Genomic DNA, 23,742 nt, shown 5'->3' on the forward strand with positions numbered 1-23,742 from the left:
ACCGGCTCTTCTCCTTGGCATTCTCATAGCAGGCTTCATCTAGGTTGATGTGAGCAATGCGTCTTGGCTATGCTACTGGTGAACGCACGCAAATGTACCTGGTGCAAATATTCCGTAAAGTATTTTAAATGATGCAGCTCAGAGCCTTAGAGGAAGCGTGGGGTAGTTGGGAAGGGGAGGGTGAAGGCAAGTTTAAGGGCAGGGAGGAGGTCTGAAAGAGAACGACAGAAACTGATGGGGATTACAAATGCTAAAGTGCAATTTTAAAATATAAATTATTTTAAAAGCAGAAGAGTGATTCTAAATTGCTACTGTTCGCATAGGCATGATTTTATTCCAATTTAAACGGGTTATTTCCTTTCCCTTCTCAGATATACTGCATAATGGAACTTGAATGGCTTAAAGCTACTGCACACGGTTTGGGAAGGGACGAGAAGAGCACTAAGGAAGCTGAATAGTGCAAGGCATTCTGGGAAGTTGGGGTGCGGTGGGGAGAAGCAGAGATGAAGCTGTTTTTACACTTTTACAAGAGAGCTGTTCCAGTTATAGTTACCGATTCCCTTTAGCTGAACTCTGCTTCCTAAAGGAAAGAGCTTACTTTAAAAATGAAAAAAGAAATAGATGATTTAAAACTGTTCCGAACATAGATTAAAAAATAACTCACAGAGCAATACAAATCCTTGAAATTTCTATGCACAGAGGTCTAAACAAACATTTCCACCAAATGATGGAGAATAGCCATTAGAAACCCTGTAAAATGAAGATACACACAACTAGAGTAGTTTATTATGAACTAATCCTTTAAAAACAAGTAGATCCTACAGAAGAATATTGTTCAAATGGAATGTTTAAAAATAACATTTATTAATAAATATCTTATAAAATTCTAAATTAATAGATTCCTGTTCAAATTTTGCTTTGGTCCTTGAATTCCACTGTATACACACATACATACATATATATTTTCTTAGATGGTTTTTTATTAACCAGAAAGAAGCACATTCTATCCTAACTGGATGGCTAGGTTTATAGCAGTTACAGATGCTTAAAAACCCCCTCAGCCAAAGGCTGGTCTTTTATGGCAGCTGGTTGACTTTTAATGACAAGCTCAACTAGCACACGACAATTTTCTGAACTAACAGACCACAGCCACCTGCACATTCACCACGGATGCCCCTCTATTCGGAACACGCACTGCATTTGATTTCTTGGACCTGACAGGCTCCAAAGAGCAACTGCTCCAAGTAAGTCACCCTAATGAAAAGAAGGCATGCAGTGACAGTACACAAATTGCTCGTCCCCATGGGCCGTGTTAAGACTGTGACTGGCAAACACTGATGTGGAGATAGGAGAGGGCTGCGGGGAAGGGTAAAGGGAAAACATCCGACCTCACGCCAGGCGTTAAAACGAGTCCATTCATGCACAGGGAGGATTTTCACTCTACCTGTCCTGGCATATGTTCAGAAATGTCTTAAGGAGAAACAATTAAGATGGGAATGCCTCAGTGTAGGTAAGGACTGACCTGGTAGAAACGCTATCAGGTGTCCCTATCTTGGCTGCTAATTCCTGTCACAGGAGGCAGGGGAGGCGCTGTGGAAGTTTCCAGGCAGGTTGGCAGTGACTTCAGAAGCAGATCCTGCTGACAGAAACCCACCTGTGAACGAGGAGAGGCAGTGCTGCGCTGCGGGCCCTCCCTCCTCAGGATGGGTGCTCTGAAGGTCATTGCAACTGATCTGTGACCGTATGGATGGATGACCCAGTAGCTGGGTGGGAGAGGAGAACGGGGCAGAATGTTTCCCCAGATTGGCAAAAAGTGTGGGACAAGAATGGAGAGATTTTCAGGCAGACATTATTCTACAGTCTGGTGAAAGCTAGGCCTTCAAGTGAAATATTTAATAATGATAAGTCGAGTGTTGGATTTGACCAATGAGCCTTTCTGTTAAGGATTTCAAGAAGCTCTGACAACTTGCTGGCATCCTCCATTCACTGTATTTCCACACTGCTAATGAACATACCTAAAGGCCCTGAGTATAAGAAGAAGTTTATTCTAATTATACGTGGAGGCCCGTTTGCTAACCTGTGTGTGGTGGTTTGCCTTCTTAGCATAAAAAACAGACATAATTGAGCTATCTATAATGCACGTCAGTCAAACCGTCAAGCTGCTGAATTAAAACTCAGGCAAGTTCTTAACTGCAGAGGCTTTTGGTTTAACAACTAAATATTTCAATTAAGAGGTGGAACAGAAGTAAAGTAAACCATAATTTTAGTGACAGCCCGCTCCTTGGACATTCTGATATCACCAGTGGATTTTTTAAAAATCCATTTCATTAAGTGCTATGCATGCAGTAAAGAAAGAAAATATTTTTCACTTAAAGCAAAACAAAAATTTTTTAAAAATTAAAAAATTAAAATACCCAAATATTTCAATGAGCTCTTTCTCCTTTTTAGAGGGACACATAAATGGTCCTAGGAAGGAGTTTAGAAAAAATTATTTTTGATTTCAAAATAGAGACAAGAATGTTAACTGCTTTTTTAGCTAAATCTTAAACTTCTTAGGAAGCCAGTTAGGTTAAACCATTCAGCTATTACAGCTGGGATTCAAAACGAAACAAAATAACTGAATTCAGTATTTAAAATACTTCAAAATGATATGTTTGTCTAAAATATAATAGAAAATCCTTTTCTTGTTTGCATTTTTTTCTTTTTTCTCTTTTTTTTTTTGCTTTTGTTTTGATTTTTTAGATCATATATCCAAGTTATGCGTTTCCCTGGAAACTCAAAACTTTCTTTTTGAAAGCACTGCATACATGAAAAGATTGTTGATAAATATTGATTTAAAAAGTAAGTTATTAGATAAAACTGAAACTAGTTATAAAAACCATGCTTCATAACCCTTATATTTTCTTTTTTTCTCCAAAATAGATTCTTACACTATACTGAGAGAAAAAAAACCACATCCTTCCCTTTTCCGAACTCTTATAAAAGCTACACCTTTTGTAAAATACTACTTTTTTAAATCCCATTATCTTGCGCGCGCTCTCTCTCTCTCTCTCTCTCTCTCTCTCTCTCTCTCTCTCTCTCACTCTCACACACACACACACACACACACACACACACACACACACACACACTCATGTTTGGAGGTCAAGCATTCAAATGGAGATGAAACACCAGCACCTGCCTAGACAACTAGAGAAGAACATTAGCCCCAGTTATTTGTGAGATGTGATATTAAAACCTTAGCACAGTAGAATGGCTTGTTTCAAGGAGGCACAACTGTGGTTCGGACTATCTGCTCTTTATAATGGGCAAGTCCAGGAAAGTTGCTGAAAGTATAAATCAGAATTATTCAGAAGAGTGGAGTAGCCATATCCAGGGGATACTTTGAGCAGCCAGAGTGCCTTAACTGCTGTGGGAGGGCGGAAAGCACCTCCATGGAAACATTAGGTTTTCTTTCTCTCTCTGTTCCTCCAGTAGTTCGTCTACTTTCACCCACCAGAACAGCAAAGACGGTTCCATAGGCTTAAGAAAAAAATAATAATATATCTTAGGCTATTAGCAGCTAATGATTGAACAACATAATCTGTGTAGTGAACAGAGCCCTTCTGAATTATTATATAGTACATGGATTTTCAACATTATAGACAGGCCATATAAAACCAGTTGTAATTCGAGGGTATGATGTTCTAGCTCTGCATCATAATTTGGACTCCCACAATTGAAGCTTATAAAGCTCCCTTCCCTAGTGTCTCCACAGCTGGCATTCAACGGTGCTTCACCTATGGCTAAGCCACCTTTTATTTGCTCTGATTATTAACAACATTAAACCAGGCACATTAAACATCTCCCGGTTACTCTTTTGTGAAAAGCAAGAGTTGAATGGGTCAGGGGCAAGGGAAGCCATGGCTAGGTCCACATTAGCTTTTTTTTTTTTCCTTTAAACATTATTTTCTTCTTTGCATGCAACGCTAAAGGGGAAAAAATAAAACAGAAAGTAAAAATAAAGAGTCAATAGGGAGCCCAGGTAAAAGTGGAAATGGAAAGGAAAATTGGGCATTCAAGGAAGTGGACCAAGAGTAGGAGGAGAGGTGGTGAGATGCTTGCTGATTTTATTTGGACATCAGTGGAGCTTATACTTTTTTTATAGTAAGAGAAACAGGGTTGTGGAAAAGGCTCTCCATTAATCTGGGATTCTGGTGACATCATAGCACCAACTCAACATAAGCTATGACATCATCAGACTTCTCCCCCAGTTGCCTTGCAGTCTGTATACTGGACATCTAGGTATGCCTCATTTTGGCTAAAAGCTGTGGCTTAACAAGATTCAACGTTTCAGGCAAAGGGTTGGACTGATAAGAATGAAACCATGACTATATACAGAAAGAGTTCAGTTTAAAACAAGTAACTGGTACCAGAAAATTGGAGAAAAGCACCAAAGCATTTCCCAAGCTGATAGATTATTAATTGCATAACTCCCTTTTTTGCTTATATAACTGAGTATAAAAGACAACATTTCCATAATAACTATAAAAATGAAAGCCAGTCTTTGAAGGGCTGAGGAGTCTTCCAGGTCTGAGTTAATTCTAAAAATGCCCTTAAAAGAAAGGACGCAGGATATGCGACAGCTCTCCTTGGAGGCAAGGTCTGACCCTCGGATTTTAGAGAATCGGATTCAGGTCTGTTCTGTGAGTGGTGAGCTGACTGAGGGTGGAGCTTCCTACCACCTCGCTGACGGCCGAGGAAGTGGTGATGGTGTTATGCTGGATGACCTGCTGCTGAGAGCACGTGGGGACGGGGCTTGCAGGAGGGCTACTCTCTGGACCTAGGAAAAAGCACACACACACACACACACCAATATAGCTCTTTCCTGGGTGCACTTGGAGACTACTCAAAAAATATTGCTAGATGCTTGCTAGAAATAGGAGCGTTTCACACATTTTCTCCTGGAGGTTAATTCCAAAACTTTATTTTAAAGTCACAAAGCTATGCCTTCCCAGTTTATAGCTACAAGCAAAGCCATGCTTTCTAGATCAGCAACATGAGTTGATGTGTTTAAGTTGTGGCATGTGAAGTCCCCATCTTGTCTTTTCAAAGAGCCATCCATATATCAAATGTGGAAAAATACTCACATGTGGTGGGAGAATCTGTGTTGCTCAATCTAAAAAATTATTTGAAAAGAAATTGACCTTCAGCCATGAATCCCCCCTTCTTCCGCCATCCCCTACTCAATTAGCATTGAACCTATTGACATTCCAGGTGCAGATATTGGGATCTAGAAAAACAGATCCACTTTACATATTGGAAAACTGAGACAAGGTCACTAGCTTTTCAGCCTGGTGAATAACATGTAGCATATCCTGAGGCACTGGATATAATTCACCCAAAGCCTGTTTCCCAGCCCATAAAAGACTGCTAGCCCACCAGTAATTGGGCTCCTACTGGCTGCAGGATTGGAATTTGGTGGGATTTTACAATGTGGAATGCCAGGGAACGTCTAGCCAGAAATTATTAGGAGGTGGCGGTCATGGTGATGAATGGGGTCAGAAAAGAAGGGTTCCCTCTGGTGCAGTAGTCTGGCAGCCACTCAAGAATTCTAGCATGATATCCACCTGGGTGTGCAGTCTATGCTTTACTTTTGTTCTTTCAATAAATCCAATGAGAAATTGGTGGCAAAAAACCTGGACACTAAAACAAGCAAACAAGTCAATGACTTACTTAGATATCCTTGTGATTCTTTCTGCATGGCTGTTATGGGGCAGTCTTTATGCGTTAACAACAGCTGTTTCAGCTGTGCCACCTCGTTTTTCAACATGGACACTTCATTCTGGAAAGAGACGGATCCAAGTCATGTTAAGAAGACCAGAGAATACAAACCCAAGGCCCCGTGCACTTTCAACAGTGTAACTGGCACACTTCTTTTCTGTTATGTCTGAATGACATTAATAATGTTATTTAACGGGATTCACCTGAAAATTTGTAGCTTGCCTTTGATTTGGCCCTCAGGTTTCCCAGGGGCTTTCTGAAGAGACTAGGTTTTAACTCAAGAGCTTAATCCTATTAAAAGTTACTTAGGTGGGACCCTCCATTCTACACTGACTGGGTGACTCTAGGCAGGTAACATAACCCAGCTAAGCTCTAGCAACCTTGGATGGGAATGAAAATAGTACAGAGTTCTTTGAGTTGTTCTGAGGATTAAATGAGGTAACATGCAAAACACGCAGAACAATTCCTAGCACATACGAAGTGCTCAATAAATTTAGCTCTCATAATAATTCTCTTCAGGCTGTCTTTTTTTTTTAAGTTTTTTTTTTGACATGGACCATGTTTTTTTAAGGTCTTTATTGAAATTTGTTACAATACTGCTTCTGTTTTATATTTTGGTTTTTTGGCTGCAAGGCATGTGGGATCTTAGCTCCCCGACCAGGGATCGAACCCACACCCCCTGCACTGGAAGGCAAAGTCTTAACCATGGACTGCCAGGGAAGTCCCCATGCTATCTTACAGGTTCAGGTTTGACATTGACCACGAATAGAAGGTGAACGTGAGGCACGGGGAGGAACTGTGTGGCAGGGTGAGCGGCTTCAAACTGAAATGCCCTCAGAATAAGCCGATTTCCCAAAAGAAGTTCTTCATGGGCTAGAGTTCAACAAAGCACGTCCTTCTGCCTGATGCCACTTAGGAGGAAGCATGGAAGTATACAGAGCAAACGTAGGTCCTCGATTGGTGGGATCAGGTCAGCCCAGGGAGGCCAAGGGCAATAGAGTTTAGGGCCATGACTGAGTTAATTTGACTGGTTCATTAACTAGTTTGGCTAATTTCAGTCTATAAACTTTTTCCCTCCTCAATATCAGGGTGTTGTGGATTTACTTAGATAAGTGCCACAAATCTCCACTTTATGTAGTAATTCACAAAGATAGGTTCATAGTTTGTGGAATAATGTACTTGGCACCGTCGTCTACAAATACAGTTGACCCTTGAACAACACGGGTCTGAACTGTGCGGGTCCACTTCCGTGCAGATTTTTTCCATAGATAACAATACTACATGATTAGCAGTTGACAGAATCTGAGGATGCGGAACCACGGATACAGAGGGCTGAGGATGGGGTTTGAGCATAAGCGGATTATGGGATCTGAGGCCAGTCTTGGAACCAATACCCGCTGATATGGAGGGACAACTGTATAAATGTAGAACAGATGCTTCCAAGGTGCTGCCACTTGATAAAAGTAAACTGTAAACGTAGCAAATAAGCCATTTTACAGTTGTGATAAGTAACACCTCTCTCTGGCCCATGTTCATTTGTGGCTGCCCCGCAATTACACTCCACGTGGAGGAGACGTTTCAAAAGCATGCACACAGAAGAAGGTGTTTTAACATTTGTCATTAAGTTGTATCTACACTTTCAGTATGAACTTGGCTTTTGAGGCATGTATTTATCACCTAAAAAGTAAGTTTGGGATTCTGAAGTTAATTAAAAAATTTTTTGGAAAATTGTTTCAAAGAATACCTCCTAATTTCTGATTCATTTGCAAAATACATTATAAGTAATCAAATGTTGAGTAGCATGAATAAAAAAATAATAAAAATCTCATCTACAAGGCTTTTATGCCTATCTGACGAAAGCGGGGAGGGATAAGTTAGGAGACTGGGATTAACATATATGCACTACTATATATAAAACAGACTAATAAGGACCTACTGTATAGCACAGGGAACTCTGCTCAATATTCTGAAATAACCTATATGGGAAAAGAATCTAATAAAGAATGGGTATGTGTATATGTATAACTGATTCACTTTGCTGTACACCTGAAACTAACACAACATTGTGAATCAACTATACTCCAATAAATTTTTTTTTAAATGCCTGAGAAATTAGCACTAATGATGAATAAATCACTTAATTTCACAGGAAAACTGCTCTTAAATTTGAGAACGTTCAGGAAGGTGAATTGCACCTCCCACCTCCAAATGAGTGCAGTTGATAAGGGGCCCTATCAAAGCTGAAAGTGACCCTTGTCAATTTGGGGGTCAGTGGGACAAGTTTATTTATAGGACAATTTATTTTAGCCTTAAACACTATTTTTTTCTCTAATTTTATGCCCATTTAAATTCAGATAGCCATCCTTCCTTTTCCCAGCTCCCCCTCTGCTTAAAATAGCCTGTGTAAAAGAAAGTTACTTTTAGACCATTAAACAGAAGGCAGCCCCTGGTTAAAAACAAAACAGACAAAAACAGAACAGAAAAAGGAGAAAAAACTAAGATGTTTGAATGTATACATATTTGGCCTCAAAATGAAATGTGACATGATTTGTATTTGGACTATAGAGATAACACTTTTCTGAAATCACAACTGCTAGACACCTGGACCCTAAGGGGAAACTGTCCGTTGTAGACAATGGTTCTAAGAAAGTGGAGTAACGCTCCAGTCCTTAGTGAATCCAGCCATACTTTTCTTCCATGATCTAGGAAACAAACGAGGAAAGTATTTAAAATAAAACAACAGGACTCTGTTGCCTTCTTCTACTTCTGGAAGAAAAGAAAAGTCTCACTTGGCGGCTGCCTTGGAGGGGATGATTTTAGTCTCCATTTCTTCCTCCTCTGTGTCCTCAGCAGTCACACCTTTTCTAGGCAGTCTTCCATCCCCCAGACTCGAAGTGTACGTTGCCCCTTCCTTAAAAAAAACACCTTGAATTCCGTTCTTCGGGCTCCTACAATTGCAAGGAGCTAACTGCCTACAATACTTGGCATATCCCAAACCATTTCAGGATAAACCTTTTGCTTTCACGAGAGGCCACAATAAAACAGCACCAATCACCACAACAAACAGTGTATGTGGTGTCCTGGCCTATAACCAAAGCCCCATAGAAAATAGATGATTTTAGTGGCATTTTTTTGTCTCTGGACAGCAAAGCACTTTATTAATAAACCAATACATTGTAAGTATAGAAACTGAGGACCTGGGAGTTGTGAGGGTCTGTAAAAATGTAGGAACCTGGAGAGCACTGTAACAACTGACCATCATTTAAAGATATATGTGAATATGGACATATTTCTTAATGTAATATATTAGTAATTATGTTATTTAGCTATGTTAGGGTTGGAAAATGAATGCCAATTAATATTCTCCATAGACAAGAGCAATCAGTCTCCCTCTTGCTTAGATCATGCACACATAAGTACGATACTGATAAGGACTAAATAAAAGTCTAATGGCCAGAGAAGCAACAGAAATTCATGGGGCAGCTTCCAGCAGAAAAAGGAACTCTCAAATGAGAGTTGAGAATAATCGGGTTTGGCTCCCCAAATTGCCACACCAACCTAGTGTAAAACAAGGTGGTTGGACTAGTTTTCTAGTTACTTCCTGCAAGATAGTTTTTTATTCTATGAGTTGCCTTCTATTGAGAATGCTAATTACCTAATAATCTAATGAAGGTCTCCATCTTGATTTTTTATTCACTAGTTAATTGCTTCTGGTGTTCTCAAATGGGCTTATATATCAAGTCTTATATTTCCTAAGGGAGCCAGTTCTAGCACCTCCTGTACTTCCAAATCTTAACAGGGCAGATTCCAAAGCAACATTTACAGTTTCACTTTTGTGCAAAATTTCAAGTCCATGTACATTTCCATATTGTGAGAGTCTACAGAGCCTTCATCAGATTCCATAAGGGAGCATTTGGGTTAAAAACAGTAGAGAATCTCTGCCCTAGAGGAAGCGGAGTGAATCATGTGTGCTGTGCACATGCATAAACATTCCATATTGATAGATACTGATAGATATCATTCTATATTGATAGACCGACTGATGTAGGAAATGCACAAATACTAGACTATATTTTAAATAAAAATCCTTTTCAAGATAACATTAATAGAAATCACCTTGAATACATTTTGGAAGAGAAGAACCAGACAGCAAATGTTTCAAAATGCATGAAAGAAATCAAAAGTGGCCTGCAGTTCTAGTAGGGAAATAGAAACCAGGACTTCTGGAGAGACATTTTCTTATTCTGAATTGCCTTGCATTATGAATTGATGCAAATCACCAATTTTTTTTTACTCCCTTGTGTAGTTTCTAATAATAACTATAGGTCTTCATATAGAAGCACTTTGCAAAAGCAAAGTATTAATAATAAGTATTGATTCTCTTGCTGAAATCAGCTCTTCATTCTTTTCTTTTTTCTAAACTAGTTTGGGTTTGCTACTCCTAAAAGTTTAGCCATTTAAATAGGGACTGTAAGAGTATAGACGTAGTTAAGATTAATCTGTTCTTAAACCCATAAAGTTGCCTTGGGATGAAGTAGCACCCCTATATAGACATTCAACACTGTAATAACATACTTCAAACAAGCACTCCAAGAAGTCCCTAATAGCTACATTTTCAGTTTTGGGGGGATGTCATTTTGTTAATATGATAAACTCCAAACGCTTTTTGATGCAAGCAGTAGTCCATGCCAAAAAAATAATTATCAAAATGAGCCCTGCCACATAGCCCCTCCCCTATTTTTTTTTTTTTTTTTGTAGATTAACTGAGGCTAGGTTTGGTTCATTCTAAAACAAAGGACTTTCAATTTGTACAGCAACAGTTCCCATCTGGCCTATTCTCTTGCCAAGTCCTAAACCTGAGCTCGTGTGTCTAAAATTTCAGCAGCGACTTAGGCCGTGTCTTTGTACTGAAAAAGAAAAGCAATTATTTCCGTGGGCGACCAGACGATTTCCGTATCATCTATTGAACACAATCCACTGAGCACCACATTAGCAGTTGATGAATTTAGAGCTGATCTCAGCCACTCTGTCAGTGAAAAGAATGTGGATTCCTTCATAGTTGAAGAACTTTCTAGAATGAGAGATCACAGAGCAGTGGGTTAGGTCAAGAGAAGACCCGCTTGGGTTTTCATCCTACTACTTGCTGGTTGTGTGACTTTCAGGAAGACTTCTCGTGTCCCCCGAGACTCAGTTTCTCCCAAATAAAATGTCAGATTGGGTGGTTTCTAATATTTCCAATTCCTATACCTGTGTTGACCTCTTGGGTAGAGATTTGTTGTGAGATGAGGAAATGAAGTCTGGGAGTTTGATTTTGTTTTCTCAGTTCTAATTTTTCCAATCTGAAGCTCTGCAGCCTAACTAGATTTATGCTGGAAAACAACTCAAAAGTGGCAGCTGGCCATCCAGACCTTGGATATTCCTTTTGGAGGGAGTTTGTTTGTGTAGCACCTTCCATTTCTGTTTACTTAAAATTTGGCTCACTGGACCAGCCTCAAGAGAGACAACTTTTTCTTTTGACAAAGGTCCAGTGAGAGGGAAAGGGTCATTCAAAGGTAGCAGAATCTGCATATCCTCTCCAGCATCACATGGCATGATGCAGAGCACTCGGCATCACAGAAAACATGGAGCCCTTGTGGTTTCTGTCCCTGTGAAGCAAAGCAGTGGTTGGAAACACCAACAACGTAGTCTTTTCAGAGACCGTCCCTTCCTCAGGCACTGCTTTAACAACCAAAAATACTGGTGCCTGTTGAATGGCCCCAATAGGACTTTTTTTCTGGTTTTCAGGGGTTAGAATTCTAGTATCTCTTATCCTTCCATTTTGGTTCTAAAAATGTGAAAATTAATAGATTAGGTTTGGGACTTCCCTGGTACTCCAGTGGTTAAGAATCCGCCTTCCAATGCAGTGGATGCAGGTTCGAGCCCTGGTTGGGGAACTAAGATCCCACATGCTGCAGGACAACTAAGCCCGGGCCGCAACTACTGAGCCCGAGTGCCACAATTAGAGAGAAGCCCGCGAGCTGCAACAAAAGATCCCATGAGCCACAACTAAGACCCAATGCAGCCAAAAATAAATAAATAAAATAAAAAGTCTCTCTCCTGGCAATAAGCATGTTTTAAAATATACTCTTTTAAAAAAGTAGATTAGGTTCGCATAAAGGATATACCTTATATGTTAAGTACCTTATATGTTAAGTGAAAGCTATAACATATGTTCATATGTCAAGTCATGAACACATCTGACGTCAAAGTAAACCAGTATCCTCACTTTTCCTGGCTCTCTGCTATGACCCCCTCCATGTCTTCAGGCTCTAGAATGATGGTCAATACCCTGGGGTCATTCTGCAAGGACTCATTTTAGTTAAAACTGATTTAAAAACTTGTCCGCATCTGATTACATGTCAGCTGACTACTCAAGGCTCCTTCATCTAGGTCAGTGGGTCTCACTCAGGGATAATCTTGCCCCCCACGGGGGACATTTGGTATTGTCTGAACGTTTTTCAGTTGTCACAACTTGGGGGTGGGGTAGAGGGTGCTACTGATACCTAGAGGGTAGAGGTCAAGGATACTGCTAAGTATCTACACTGCACTGGAGACAACAAAGAATTACTGAGCCCCAAGGTAATAGTGCTGAGATTGAGAAAACCTGCACCTGTTCATGATCCTCTTGCAGATCTCAGAACTGGTAGCAAATTCCAGGGCTTCTCACATTTCAGTCATTACAAAACCACTGCTGTGATATTTGCTAGGTCACATACACCAGAACTTTTATTTACTTAACATGTTTGTACAAATTAACTCATTTTTAAAAGATTTAGCCTGGTCCTTACCAAAAATATCTGTGAAACTGAAGGTTTGATGTTCTGATTACATTTTTCAGTACACATAAAAATTAAAATATTATTAGTAATATTAAAAATGTGTACTCATGTCCACCTAAAAGCTTCCCACATGCTACTAGGCCTGCCAGATTCTAGAATTATAGACTTTCAGGTTAGAGTGGTTTCGGCGGTGTTTGAGTCCAGCCAAACTCTGCGGCTTGATTCCCTAAATCCCATCTTTGCCAAGTGGTCAGGCAGCTAGTTCTTGGCCACTCCAGAGATGGGGAGCTCATTCATTCATTCAGCAGATACTGAGTACAGACACTCAGGAACGCTCCATGCTAGACCCGACATTAGAAAAGGGGGTAAGTGGTCAGGGGAGAGGGTAACAGTCTCCAACTTCACACAAGCTTCGTACAAGCCAGTGGGAGGATTTCTTATCTTGCTTCCCCCATATCTGCTATATACGTTTCCCAGTTTCTTTCTCATGTCTATCGTTAAAAGAATGATAAACTTTGGGGGGGAGAGTGAACATCCATAAATGATGACAGTCAGTCCCTGTATAACCCAAACTTTCTTTGTAAAATTTCAGTTTGTACACTGGACGTCTCAAGACCATTTCCACTTAATGGAATTAAATATGCAAAGGGGGGTTTGGCACCCTAATTGCTCCTTTCTGAGGATGCGCAGAGGATGGGGGGTGAAGGTGACCTATGAACTACTGAGGAGCAGATTCTCCCTATTTTAGGCATTCTCTCCCCTCTTCCCTCCACTCTTTAGCCATTATCTCTGCTCCTGGAAGCACTGTATATAATCCAGCGCTATAATCCACGATTTTTACTGCGATCCCTGCCTGCTTGTCACTTATATAATACTTGCTTTTTCTTCTGCTGGTGAACAGTGCACTTCTTTTTGTGTTAGAACAAATGTCCTGAACTGCGTCATGTGTATGGCATGAAGTCCGCTGGAGAAGCTCCAGGTGCTGGAGGTTCTCAAAAATTCCTAGAAGTGGCCTTGTTATAAAATGTCCCCCCACTGAGCCACCCATGGAAAGCAAAAATCATGCAAGATCCAAATCTTGTCAAGTTTAAAAATGAGATGGAAACATGCCTTTTCTTATGGAGCAAAATAATAAACACAAACCTCCTTTTTTTCCACTAAACAAAAATATAATCTAGTGTAAAGTGAAGCAACCCCGTCACCCAGTGGACATAAAGAGCGGCCTTTCGGTTGCAGATTTATGATGTACAAACGGCTCTGTAGACATTAGTTCATTTATTCCTCCCAACAACTTTATGAGGTTATTATTCCCATTTTATAGATGAGGAAACTGAGAGCCAGAGAGGTTAAACCCAGCAAGTAGGTACGGAACAAGAGTTTGAACCTCTGTCTGACCAAGCTTCTGCTCCCAGCCCTATAACTTAATTGGGCAGGGTTTCCCTCCTCAGAGCAGACCGATGTAAAACTGAATGGTTGTTTTGTTTTGTAGAGTGTCTCGGAACTAATAAACCTTGAGGAATCAGCCTGCAGTTGCTCTGCGGGCTAAGGGGCGGTGTTAGTGCTTAGGTCAACAAGCGCCTGCCGGGGCAGGAAATGCCAGTGTTACACAGGGCCTTTGAGTCCTGTGGAGAGAGACAGTGGCCTGCACCTGAAGTTGCATGTTTGTCTGGGTGAGTTCTTCTGCTTTCTTTTCCAGTGACATCACCCAGACCTTCCTCTTCTGTCTGCAGCGGGTGGCGGCTGCCCGGTTCCGTTCCAGAAATTTCCGCCGCCTCTCGTCAGGATCCTCATCCACCACCCTTCGCCGGCGCCCCCCTGTGGGCTGAGGCGGCTGTATCGTCTGGGTGGCCTGCATCTGTTGTGTCGCTGGTGAAACCTGCTGGGAAAGAGAGGGGGAGGGGGTGATGGGGAGAGAGGAGGAACGGCTGGGTAAGGTGTTGAAATGCAAAACACAGGGAGTCGCTTGTTTTAGTTAGCACGTTACACTTGTTTTCTAAGAATGAAGTCAACAATGAGATCACGCTCATGAAAAGGAAAAGCATCACCCCGCTATCTTCTATGATATTTTGGCAAAAGATACAGGGATGATCTGCGAAAAGAGAGTCAAGTAGATTTTTTTCCCCTGACTGGCATTTGGCTGAATCATGATAGAAGAAACATTTTTTTTTCTCCTCAGATGTTAAAAATATTTTAAGATGCCTTGTAAAATCTGAAAGTGCCAATGTATGGCACAGGTGAAAACAGAGGTCAGGGTGACTGTCACCCTACTGATGAGTCTTCTGTCATCTGCAGAAAACTCCTTCTGGGCAGGTTGTGAATGCCTTTAATACTAATGGTGTCAAAACCATGTTCCTAGAACACACCTCTGGGACAGCACTGCCATTGTGACTCCTATCAAAAGAACCCTGTGAAGCCTGGAAAGCAGCTGAAATCCTTTTGTCACAATTTCACAGTTCTTACTGCAAATGCCTAGCTGGACCTGCAAACTGCAAATGGGCCTGTCTCCTCCTCAGAGCTTGACCAAGGCTGAAGGAGTTACAGGAGATGGTGAGTGGGTGAATTTCTAGGTGATGGGGAAGCGGGGCCTTCGAAAGTCCATCGTGATGCAGCACTGAGCCCTGTTAACACGCCATGTCTGTTGACAGTGAGGGGTGGTTGTATATACTTACATTATAAGGAAATCCTAGGAGTGGCAAAGCACTTTACTAAAAAGTTTTACTATGCTTATAGATTCCTTGTAAGGTCTGCATGGGGCTCAACAACATCTAAGGTTTTAGGGACTCCCACACATATGGCTTTATTTCCCTTCATACAGCAGACACTCAGCACCTAGTGAAATTTCTATGACTGATTGTTGATGAGTCTGGACACCTAATGCTTCCCTAATGCACGTCACTCCTTCCCTTTTCTTCATTCTCAATAAAGGGTGGTGGTGGTTTTTTTCTCTTCCCTCTCATTGCTCAGTCACTCAGGCTTATGGCTGTAATACCTATAAAGTTGTTTTACAAGAGGCATTTAACCTGCAGAAATAACAGGCAAAAAGTTTTAAAAATGAAACCCAGCCACCTTTTCTACCACATTCCAACCCTATGATTGAAATCAATCAGAATGACTGTAATTGCACTAATAATGGCTCCTGGTTGACATCAGCTGACTGATGATGATATACTTTAATCCTAAACTCTGTCAAACCCTCCATGACTAACTGAAAAAGAATCAGTCTCAGGACTGAGGTTAGATTGCATCTCAGTAATTTTGTTTAAAGCAAAGACATTTTCTAAAACTGTTTATTGGCAATTCCTTTCCTCCGAATCACAGAGGAATAACAAAATAAATTGTCTAAGATCTTACTCACCAGAGCGGCTGATGAAGATGTATTCCTTGTTATTGGCAAATGTTTAGCACTAGTCATTTCAGGTGCAGTAACTTCTGAGCTAACCACCGCAAAGCAAAGCACTAGGAAAGAAGGCGCTAACCTGGCTATTTTTGCATTCTGTCGGGGTGGGGTGGGAGGGATAAATTGGGAGTATGGGATTAACAGGCAAAAAATGAATGAAATACATTCATTCATTTCTTTGTATGAATTAGTGATCTCTCACTGCCAGCCCTAGACAAGACTCTCAAGTAGGTAAAACTGGGTTTTAATCTCTGGTGCAGGGACCTCTCTTTCAATACTGTATTCTACCACGCTAACGTTAACAAGCCTTTACCCCCGATGCTTCTCCTCTGCCTTTACCCAAAGGGGTAAGTTACATGGTGGTTTCAGGTGCAGTCCAGGTTCAGGGTCAAGGTGTGGTTTGGTTAAGAGTAATTCCTGGTGGCCAAAGAGTGATACCAGGACTCTGAAGTCACATTCTTATACGCAAAAGAATCGCAAGAAGCCAGGAGCAATTGAAAATGCAACCCTAAGACCAGAATTTGTGCTTTAAACAAAATTATCAAAAACGATAATTATCGTTACCTATCTTTATCTTTTTAAAATAGCATTCTGTAGGGTGGGGTGGGAGGGATAAATTGGAAGTATGGGATTAACAGAGGCACACTACCATACATAAAATAGATAAACAAGAAGGATTTACTGTATAGCGCAGGGAACTATATTCATAGTTCTTGTAATAAACTATAATGGAAAAGAATAAAAAAGAATATAGATATATACATATATATGCATAACCAAATCACTTTGCTGTACACCTGAAACTAACACAATATCATAAACCAACTATACTTCAGTAAAATAAATAGAATGGCATTATGTTGACACAGATGCTCTGAAAATTTTGATCAAAAATAATTAACTGTAATTTCAAAATGACAGAATTTATTCCAAGTCATCTTAGAATCTCAGAGTTGGATGACCTTAATAAACTTCTATTGTTCTGACAATCATACAATTAGGCCACATGACAAGAATCTCAATATCAACCAAGTTAATACAGTTAACAGTGGCATTTTGAATACGGTCTAAATGATCTTGTTCAAAGTTCAACAAGACCAACCTGGACTCTTTCTTTTTAGTAGCATAGGATAAAAAAGCAACTTTGTGCAGCCAGTTATAAAGGCAATTAACTGATTGCATATAAAATTGGCCACTTACTGACTTGAGATGGAGGGCAATTGGCTAATTCGTAATTAGCTAATGAATGGCTTTTATATTTAATGAACTGTTAAGCTTGTCTGTGAAGTAACTCGCCCACAAATGCAACCAAAACTTGATGCTATCCATTTTTAAAAAATATAAGTATACATGTGAATCTATCTGCCTATCTTTGACCTTATTATAGTTTATAGTTGATCTATTATAGTTCTCTTTTTCCCTTCTAAATATATGTCCTACTATGGCACATGACTAGAAAGGTGCTTTGGATAGCATTTTATTGCTAAACTACTTGCTAAGCTTCTATCACATTATTCGGTTTGGAATTAATCATGGCTATCATGTATTGAAAACTGTGCCAAGGGCAAAACATTCTCTTATTTAATACTCCTGAGGGTCTATGAGCTTGGTCTATTATCACCCCATTTTACAGATGGGAAAACTGAGGCTTAGAGAGGTTCATCTACTGACCACAGTCGTACAACAAGTAAGGTGGGAAAAGAATGAAAGTTTTCTCACTCCAAAGCCTACACTCTTATTTTCTATATAGAATACCTCTAAGAACTTTGCAAAAGTAAGCTTAGCTAATAAATAAGCTTATCTATTGAATGGAGAGTTGCTTATGGATAACACATTTTGTGGATGGCTGTCCAGGTTTGGTGTGTGTTGGAGGGGTTGATGCAAGATCTCTAAAAGCTGCCCAGTGAGAGGTACAGAGGCAGACAATGGAGGAGACAGTGAATAAGTGTGATCCCAAGCTTCTGACACCATTCCGACCCAGCTGGTTGGAACCTGGCAGTTTGAATGGGTGGAGGGAACTGACAAAGGTCATCCCACTTGAAGGTCCAAAATGTCTAGGACTAGCCATGCTCCTATACATGCCCTTCATCCACTTACTAAAACTCACTCGGGTACATGGACCCGCCTCTCTTCTTGGGCTGGGTGACGTAACGTCTGCCAGATCCCCCGACCCTCTTCCAGTTGTGTCTAAATGCTGGCTTTCTTTCTAGCCACTCCTGGTGACTTTCCACCACTGGGATTTGGCCTTCCCCTTGAACTGATCATCTACAGAGCCTGGCTCTCTGCCTTCTCCCTCCAACACATTTCTCACTGGGTGGAATGAGTCACCTTTCTTTACCATTTACACAACACCTTACACCCTAACATCCATTACCGGGCCTCTTTGTCTGCCTGAAATTGTTACCCTTTATATTTTTAACACTTACTGTTATTCAGAAGATTGCCCATTGTATTTAACTTCCATTTTGCAAGTGACAAAATTGAGTCTCTATGATGTTATAAAGTACTGCAGATAGAACCATGGTTAGAATTAACTTATTTTTCTCATCCTTTTTTCACATCTTTCTTTAAAGCTTAAATTCTTAGTCCTCCATTGGTGTTACTTTTTTAGGGTTAACATTATAACACACTGCAAAATAGATTTTGGAGAACTTGAAGCTTACGTTTGCCCCTAGAAACTAAACCTGATATTTACCTTATTAGTTATAGAAACTATGATCTGGTAGGGTCTTATGGGTAACCATTACCTCTTAGGAAATGAACAGAGCCCCCCCCCCAGAGTGTCAGATAGAACACCTGGGCTTGTCAAACAAGGTTGCTGCCAATGAGCCCCATATTTGAGCTTGTACTGTTAACGAGAAGGGAGAAAGAGATGATGAAAAAGGTGTACCTGTGCTTGGTTGCCGGAGTGCAGGGGTGGGTGTGGCGAGGTCTGGTGATGTGCCGGGTGTGCATGAAGGTGGGAGTGGGAGTGATGATGTGGGTGGTTCTGCTGGTGATGGGGCTGAGGATGAGGATGGTGTGCTGGGTGCTGGTGCTGGTGCGGGTAGGGGTGATGGGCTGGCAGTGTCTGGTGCTGATGTGGGTGTGAGTGCATGTGATGGTGTGGCGTCTGGTCCTGACGGGACCCCATCATTTCCATCATGTGTCCCATGGTGTTCATATTCCCATTTGACATGGCAGCAGGGTGGTGAGTCAACGCAGCCTTCAACCTCTGAAACAGAACAAAACAAGAGGGGACAGCTGAGGTCAGTCGTGTACACAATAGGGATTTTGAATCAAAATGACTCATATTTTCCATTTTATAATATTTTATGGTACTATTGTTAACATTTTTTTACTGGTAGCAGTATGACTTTTATATTAATTTCAAATTTTCATATATATTATGGCAGGTAGAAGAATCAATGTCAGCCATGAATGTTAATTAATTCAACTGTCATGGGAAATGAGCAGGATACCCTAGATATTCTGCTAAAAGGTATTTCCTACTATCCAGTTGTTAATCATATCCTACTGACAGCCAAATGCAAGTATAAACCCAATGGAACCATTCAATGGGATAATGCCACTGAACAAAGGGCCCATCCGATATGGCACTGTGTTTTATGATGAGTCATAAGAATAAAAGATTTTTGCCTTTCAGAAGATTTCTCAGACCCAAAGAGGAAATCACTTCAAATTTTGGAATATAGGAACAGAACTAATGTTAAGTCTTCAAATTAGATAAGAAATCCATAACTTCTTGAGTCAATATGTAGATCTTCCCATTTGTTACTATGATACTTCTCACAGTCCCTTTAATAATCTAATTTTCTCACATAATAACGTTCTTCTGACTTTGGGAAGGAAATGAGGAAAGTAGAAGGATATGGACCCCTGCACTCCTACAGCTTCTTTGATGACCACATCACAGGCCAGGTACGTCCAACACGAAAGCATCGTCCATCAATAAGCAAACAGACATGCACACAAATAACTTCTTCCTGAATCTGATCTCTAAGCAGGGCTCAGCAAGCTTTTCTATAAAAAGTCAGATAGTAAATGTTTTCCTCATTGCATGCCTTAAGGTCTCTCACAACTACTCAACTCAGCCCTTTTAGCACAAAAACAGCTGTATACAGTATGTAAACAAATGACTATGCTGTGTTCCGATACAACTTTACTTATATTGGACAGGGACAGGGACAGGATATCTGAATTTCATATAACGTTCACATGACACGAAATGCTATTCTACTTTTGATATTTTTCCATCATTTTAAAATGTAAAAACCATTTTTAGCTCCTGTGCTGTGCAAAATTAGGCAGTGGGCCAGATTTAAAGAGTCTGGGCCGGGATTCCCTGGTGGCGCAGTGGTTAAGAATCCTCCTGCCAATGCAGGGGACACGGGTTCGAGCCCTGATCTGGGAAGATTCCCACATGCCACGGAGCAACTAAACCCGTGCGCCACAACTACTGAGCCTGCACTCTAGAGCCTGCGAGCCACAACTACTGAGCCCACGTGCTGCAACTACTGAAGCCCACACACCTAGAGCCTGTGCTCCGCAACGAGAAGCCAACGCAATGAGAAGCTGCCACTCACCACAACTAGAGAAAGCCCGCACACAGCAATGAAGACCCAACACAGCCAGAAAGAAAGGAAGGAAGGAAGGGAGGGAGGGAGGGAGGGAGAGAGAAAGAGAGAGAGAAAGAAAGAAAGAAAGAAAGGAAAGAAAGAAGAAAGAAAGAAAGAAAGAAAGAAAGAAAGAAAGAAAGAAAGAAAGAAAAAGAAAGAAAGAGAGAAAGAGAAAGAAAGAAAGAAAAGAAAAGAAAGAAAGAGTCTGGGCCAGATTTAAAGAATCAGTTGGCGGGGAGGACCTTCAAGATGGCAGAGGAGTTAAGACGTGGAGATCACCTTCCTCCCCACAAATACATCAAAAATACATCTACATGTGGAACAGCTCCTACAGAACACCTACTGAACGCTGGCAGAAGACCTCAGACCTCCCAAAAGAACAGATGCCAGAGGGTGACCTACACGCAGAGGCGGGGCCAAATCCAAAGCTGAACCCCAGGAGCTGTGCGAACAAAGAAGAGAAAGGGAAATCTCTCCCAGCAGCCTCGGGAGCAGCAGATTAAATCTCCACCATCAACTTGATGTACCCTGCGTCTCTGGAATATCTGAATAGACAATGAATCATCCCAAAACTGAGGCAGTGGACTTTGGGAGAAACTGTAGACTTGGGGTTTCCTTTCTGCATCTAATTTGTTTCTGGTTTTATGTTTATCTTAGTTTAGTATTTAGAACTTATTATCATTGGTAGATTTGTTTATTGATTTGGTTGCTCTCTTCCTTTATATATATATATATATATATATATATATATATATTTCCCCCTTTTTCTCTTTTTGTGAGTGTGTATGTGTATGCTTCTTTGTGTGATTTTGTCTGTATAGCTTTGCTTTTACCATTTGTCCTAGGGTTCTGTCTGTCTGCTTTTTTTTTTTTTAGGATAGTTTTTAGTGCTTGTTATCATTGGTGGATTTGTTTATTGGTTTGGTTGCTCTCTTCTTTTTTTTTAATTACTTTATTTTTTAATTTTAATAATTTATTTTTTATTTTAATAACTTTATTTTTCTTTCTTTCTTTTTTCCCTTTTCTTCTGAGCCGTGTGGCTGACCGGGTCTTGGTGCTCTGGCCAGATGTCAGGCCTGAGCCTCTGAGGTGGGAGAGCTGAGTACAGGACATTGGTCCACCAGAGACCTCCCAGCCCCTCGTAATATCAATTGACGAGAGCTCTCGTAGAGATCACTGTCTCAACACTAAGACCCAGCTCCACTCAATGACCAACAAGCTCCAGTGCTGGACACCCCATGCCAAACAACTAGCAAGACAGGAACACAACCCCACCCATTAGCAGAGAGGCTGCCTAAAATCATAATAAGTTCACAGACACCCCAAAACACACCACCGGACATGGTCCTGCCCACCAGAAAGACAAGATCCCGCCTCATCCACCAGAACACAGGCACCAGTCCCCACCAACAGGATGCCTACACAACACACTGAAGCAACCTTACTCACTGGGGGCAGACACCAAAAACAACGGGAACTATGAACCTGCAGCCTGTGAAAAGGAGACCCCAAACACAGTAAGTTAAGAATGAGAAGATAGAGAAATACACAGAAGATGAAGGAGTAAGGTAAAAACCCACCAGAACAAACAAGTGAAGAGGAAATGATCAGTCTACCTGAAAGAGAATTCAGAGTAATGAGAGTAAAGATGATCCAAAATCTTGGAAATAGAATGGAGAAAATACAAGAAATGTTTAACAAGGACCTAGAAGAACTATAGAGCAAACAAACAATGATGAACAACACAATAAATGAAATTTTAAAACTTCTAGAAGGAATCAATAGCAGAATAACTGAGGCAGAAGAATGGATACGTGACCTGGAAGATAAAATAGTGGAAATAACTGCCTCAGAGCAGAATAAAGAAAAAAGAATGAAAAGAACTGAGGACAGTCTCAGAGACCTCTGGGACAACATTAAATGCACCAACATTTGAATTATAGGGGTCCCAGAAGAAGAAGAGAAAAAGAAAGGGACTGAGAAAATATTTGAAGAGATTATAGTTGAAAACTTCTCTAATATGGGAAAGGAAATAGTCAAGTCCAGGAAGCACAGAGAGTGCCATACAGGATAAATCCAAGGAGAAACATGCCAAGACACATAGTAATGAAACTGTCAAAAATTAAATACAAAGAAAAAATATTACAAGCAGCAAGGGAAAAGCAACAAATAACATACAAGGGAATCCCCATGAGGTTAACAGCTTATTAACTGTTATTTTTCAGCAGAAACTCTGCAAGCCAGAAGGGAGTGGCAGGACATACTTAAAGGGATGAAAGGGAAAAACCTACAACCAAGATTACTCTACCCAGCAAGGGTCTCATTCAGATTCGATGGAGAAATTAAAACCTTTACAAAGAAGCAAAAGCTAAGAGAATTCAGCCCACCAAACCAGCTCTACAACAAATGTTAAAGGAACTTCTCTAAGCAGAAAACAAAAGAGAAGGAAAAGACCTACAATAACAAACCCAAAATAATTAAGAAAATGGTAATAGGAACATACAGATCAATAATTACCTTAAATGTGAATGGATTAAATGCTCCAACCAAAAGACACAGACTGGCTGAATGGATACAAAAACAAGACCCATATATATGCTGTGTACAAGAGACCCACTTCAGACCTAGGGATACATACAGACTGAAAGTGAGGGGATGGAAGAAGATATTCCATGCAAATGGAAATCAGACAAAGAAGGACACTACATAATGATCAAGGGATCAATCCAAGAAGATATAACAATTGTAAATATTTATGCACCCAACATAGGAGCACCTCAATACAGAAGGCAAATGCTAACAGCCATAAAAAGGGAAATCGACAGTAACACAATAATAGTGGGGGACTTTAACACCCTACTTTCACCAATGGACATACCAACCAAAATGAAAATAAATAAGGAAACACAAGCTTTAAATGATACATTAAACAAGATGGACTTAATTGATATTTATAGGGCATTCCATACAAAAACAACAGAATACACTTTCTTCTCAAGTGCTCATGGAACATTCTCCAGGATAGATCATATCTTGGGTCACAAATCAAGCCTTGGTAAATTTAAGAAAATTGAAATTGTATCAAGTATCTTTTCCAACCACAATGCTATAAGACTAGATATCAATTACAGGAAAAAAACTGTAA

At 40.5% G+C, this 23,742-nt stretch overlaps 1 protein-coding gene across 4 annotated transcripts in view; it reads right to left on the reverse strand.

Moving 5' to 3' along the window:
* Positions 1-764: 764 nt before the first annotated feature.
* The window catches only part of CREB5 (cAMP responsive element binding protein 5), a 412,389-nt gene continuing 389,411 nt past the window's right edge, over positions 765-23,742 (reverse strand). For 2 of the 4 annotated variants that reach the window (XM_033420593.2, XM_004265675.4), the window contains 4 exons: positions 18,869-19,192; positions 14,230-14,457; positions 5,716-5,824; positions 765-4,822 (listed from right to left, as the gene is read on the reverse strand). In XM_033420593.2, the coding sequence (XP_033276484.1) occupies positions 4,659-4,822; positions 5,716-5,824; positions 14,230-14,457; positions 18,869-19,192 (825 nt within the window). In that variant the 3' untranslated portion in view covers positions 765-4,658. Of the gene's footprint in view, positions 4,823-5,129; positions 5,159-5,715; positions 5,825-14,229; positions 14,461-18,868; positions 19,193-23,742 lie in introns of all 4 variants that reach the window. The other 2 variants (XM_033420594.2, XM_033420592.2) reach the window with 2 other exon arrangements.

The sequence above is a fragment of the Orcinus orca genome, chromosome 9 (assembly GCF_937001465.1).
Source record: "Orcinus orca chromosome 9, mOrcOrc1.1, whole genome shotgun sequence".
Taxonomy (NCBI): domain Eukaryota; kingdom Metazoa; phylum Chordata; class Mammalia; order Artiodactyla; family Delphinidae; genus Orcinus; species Orcinus orca.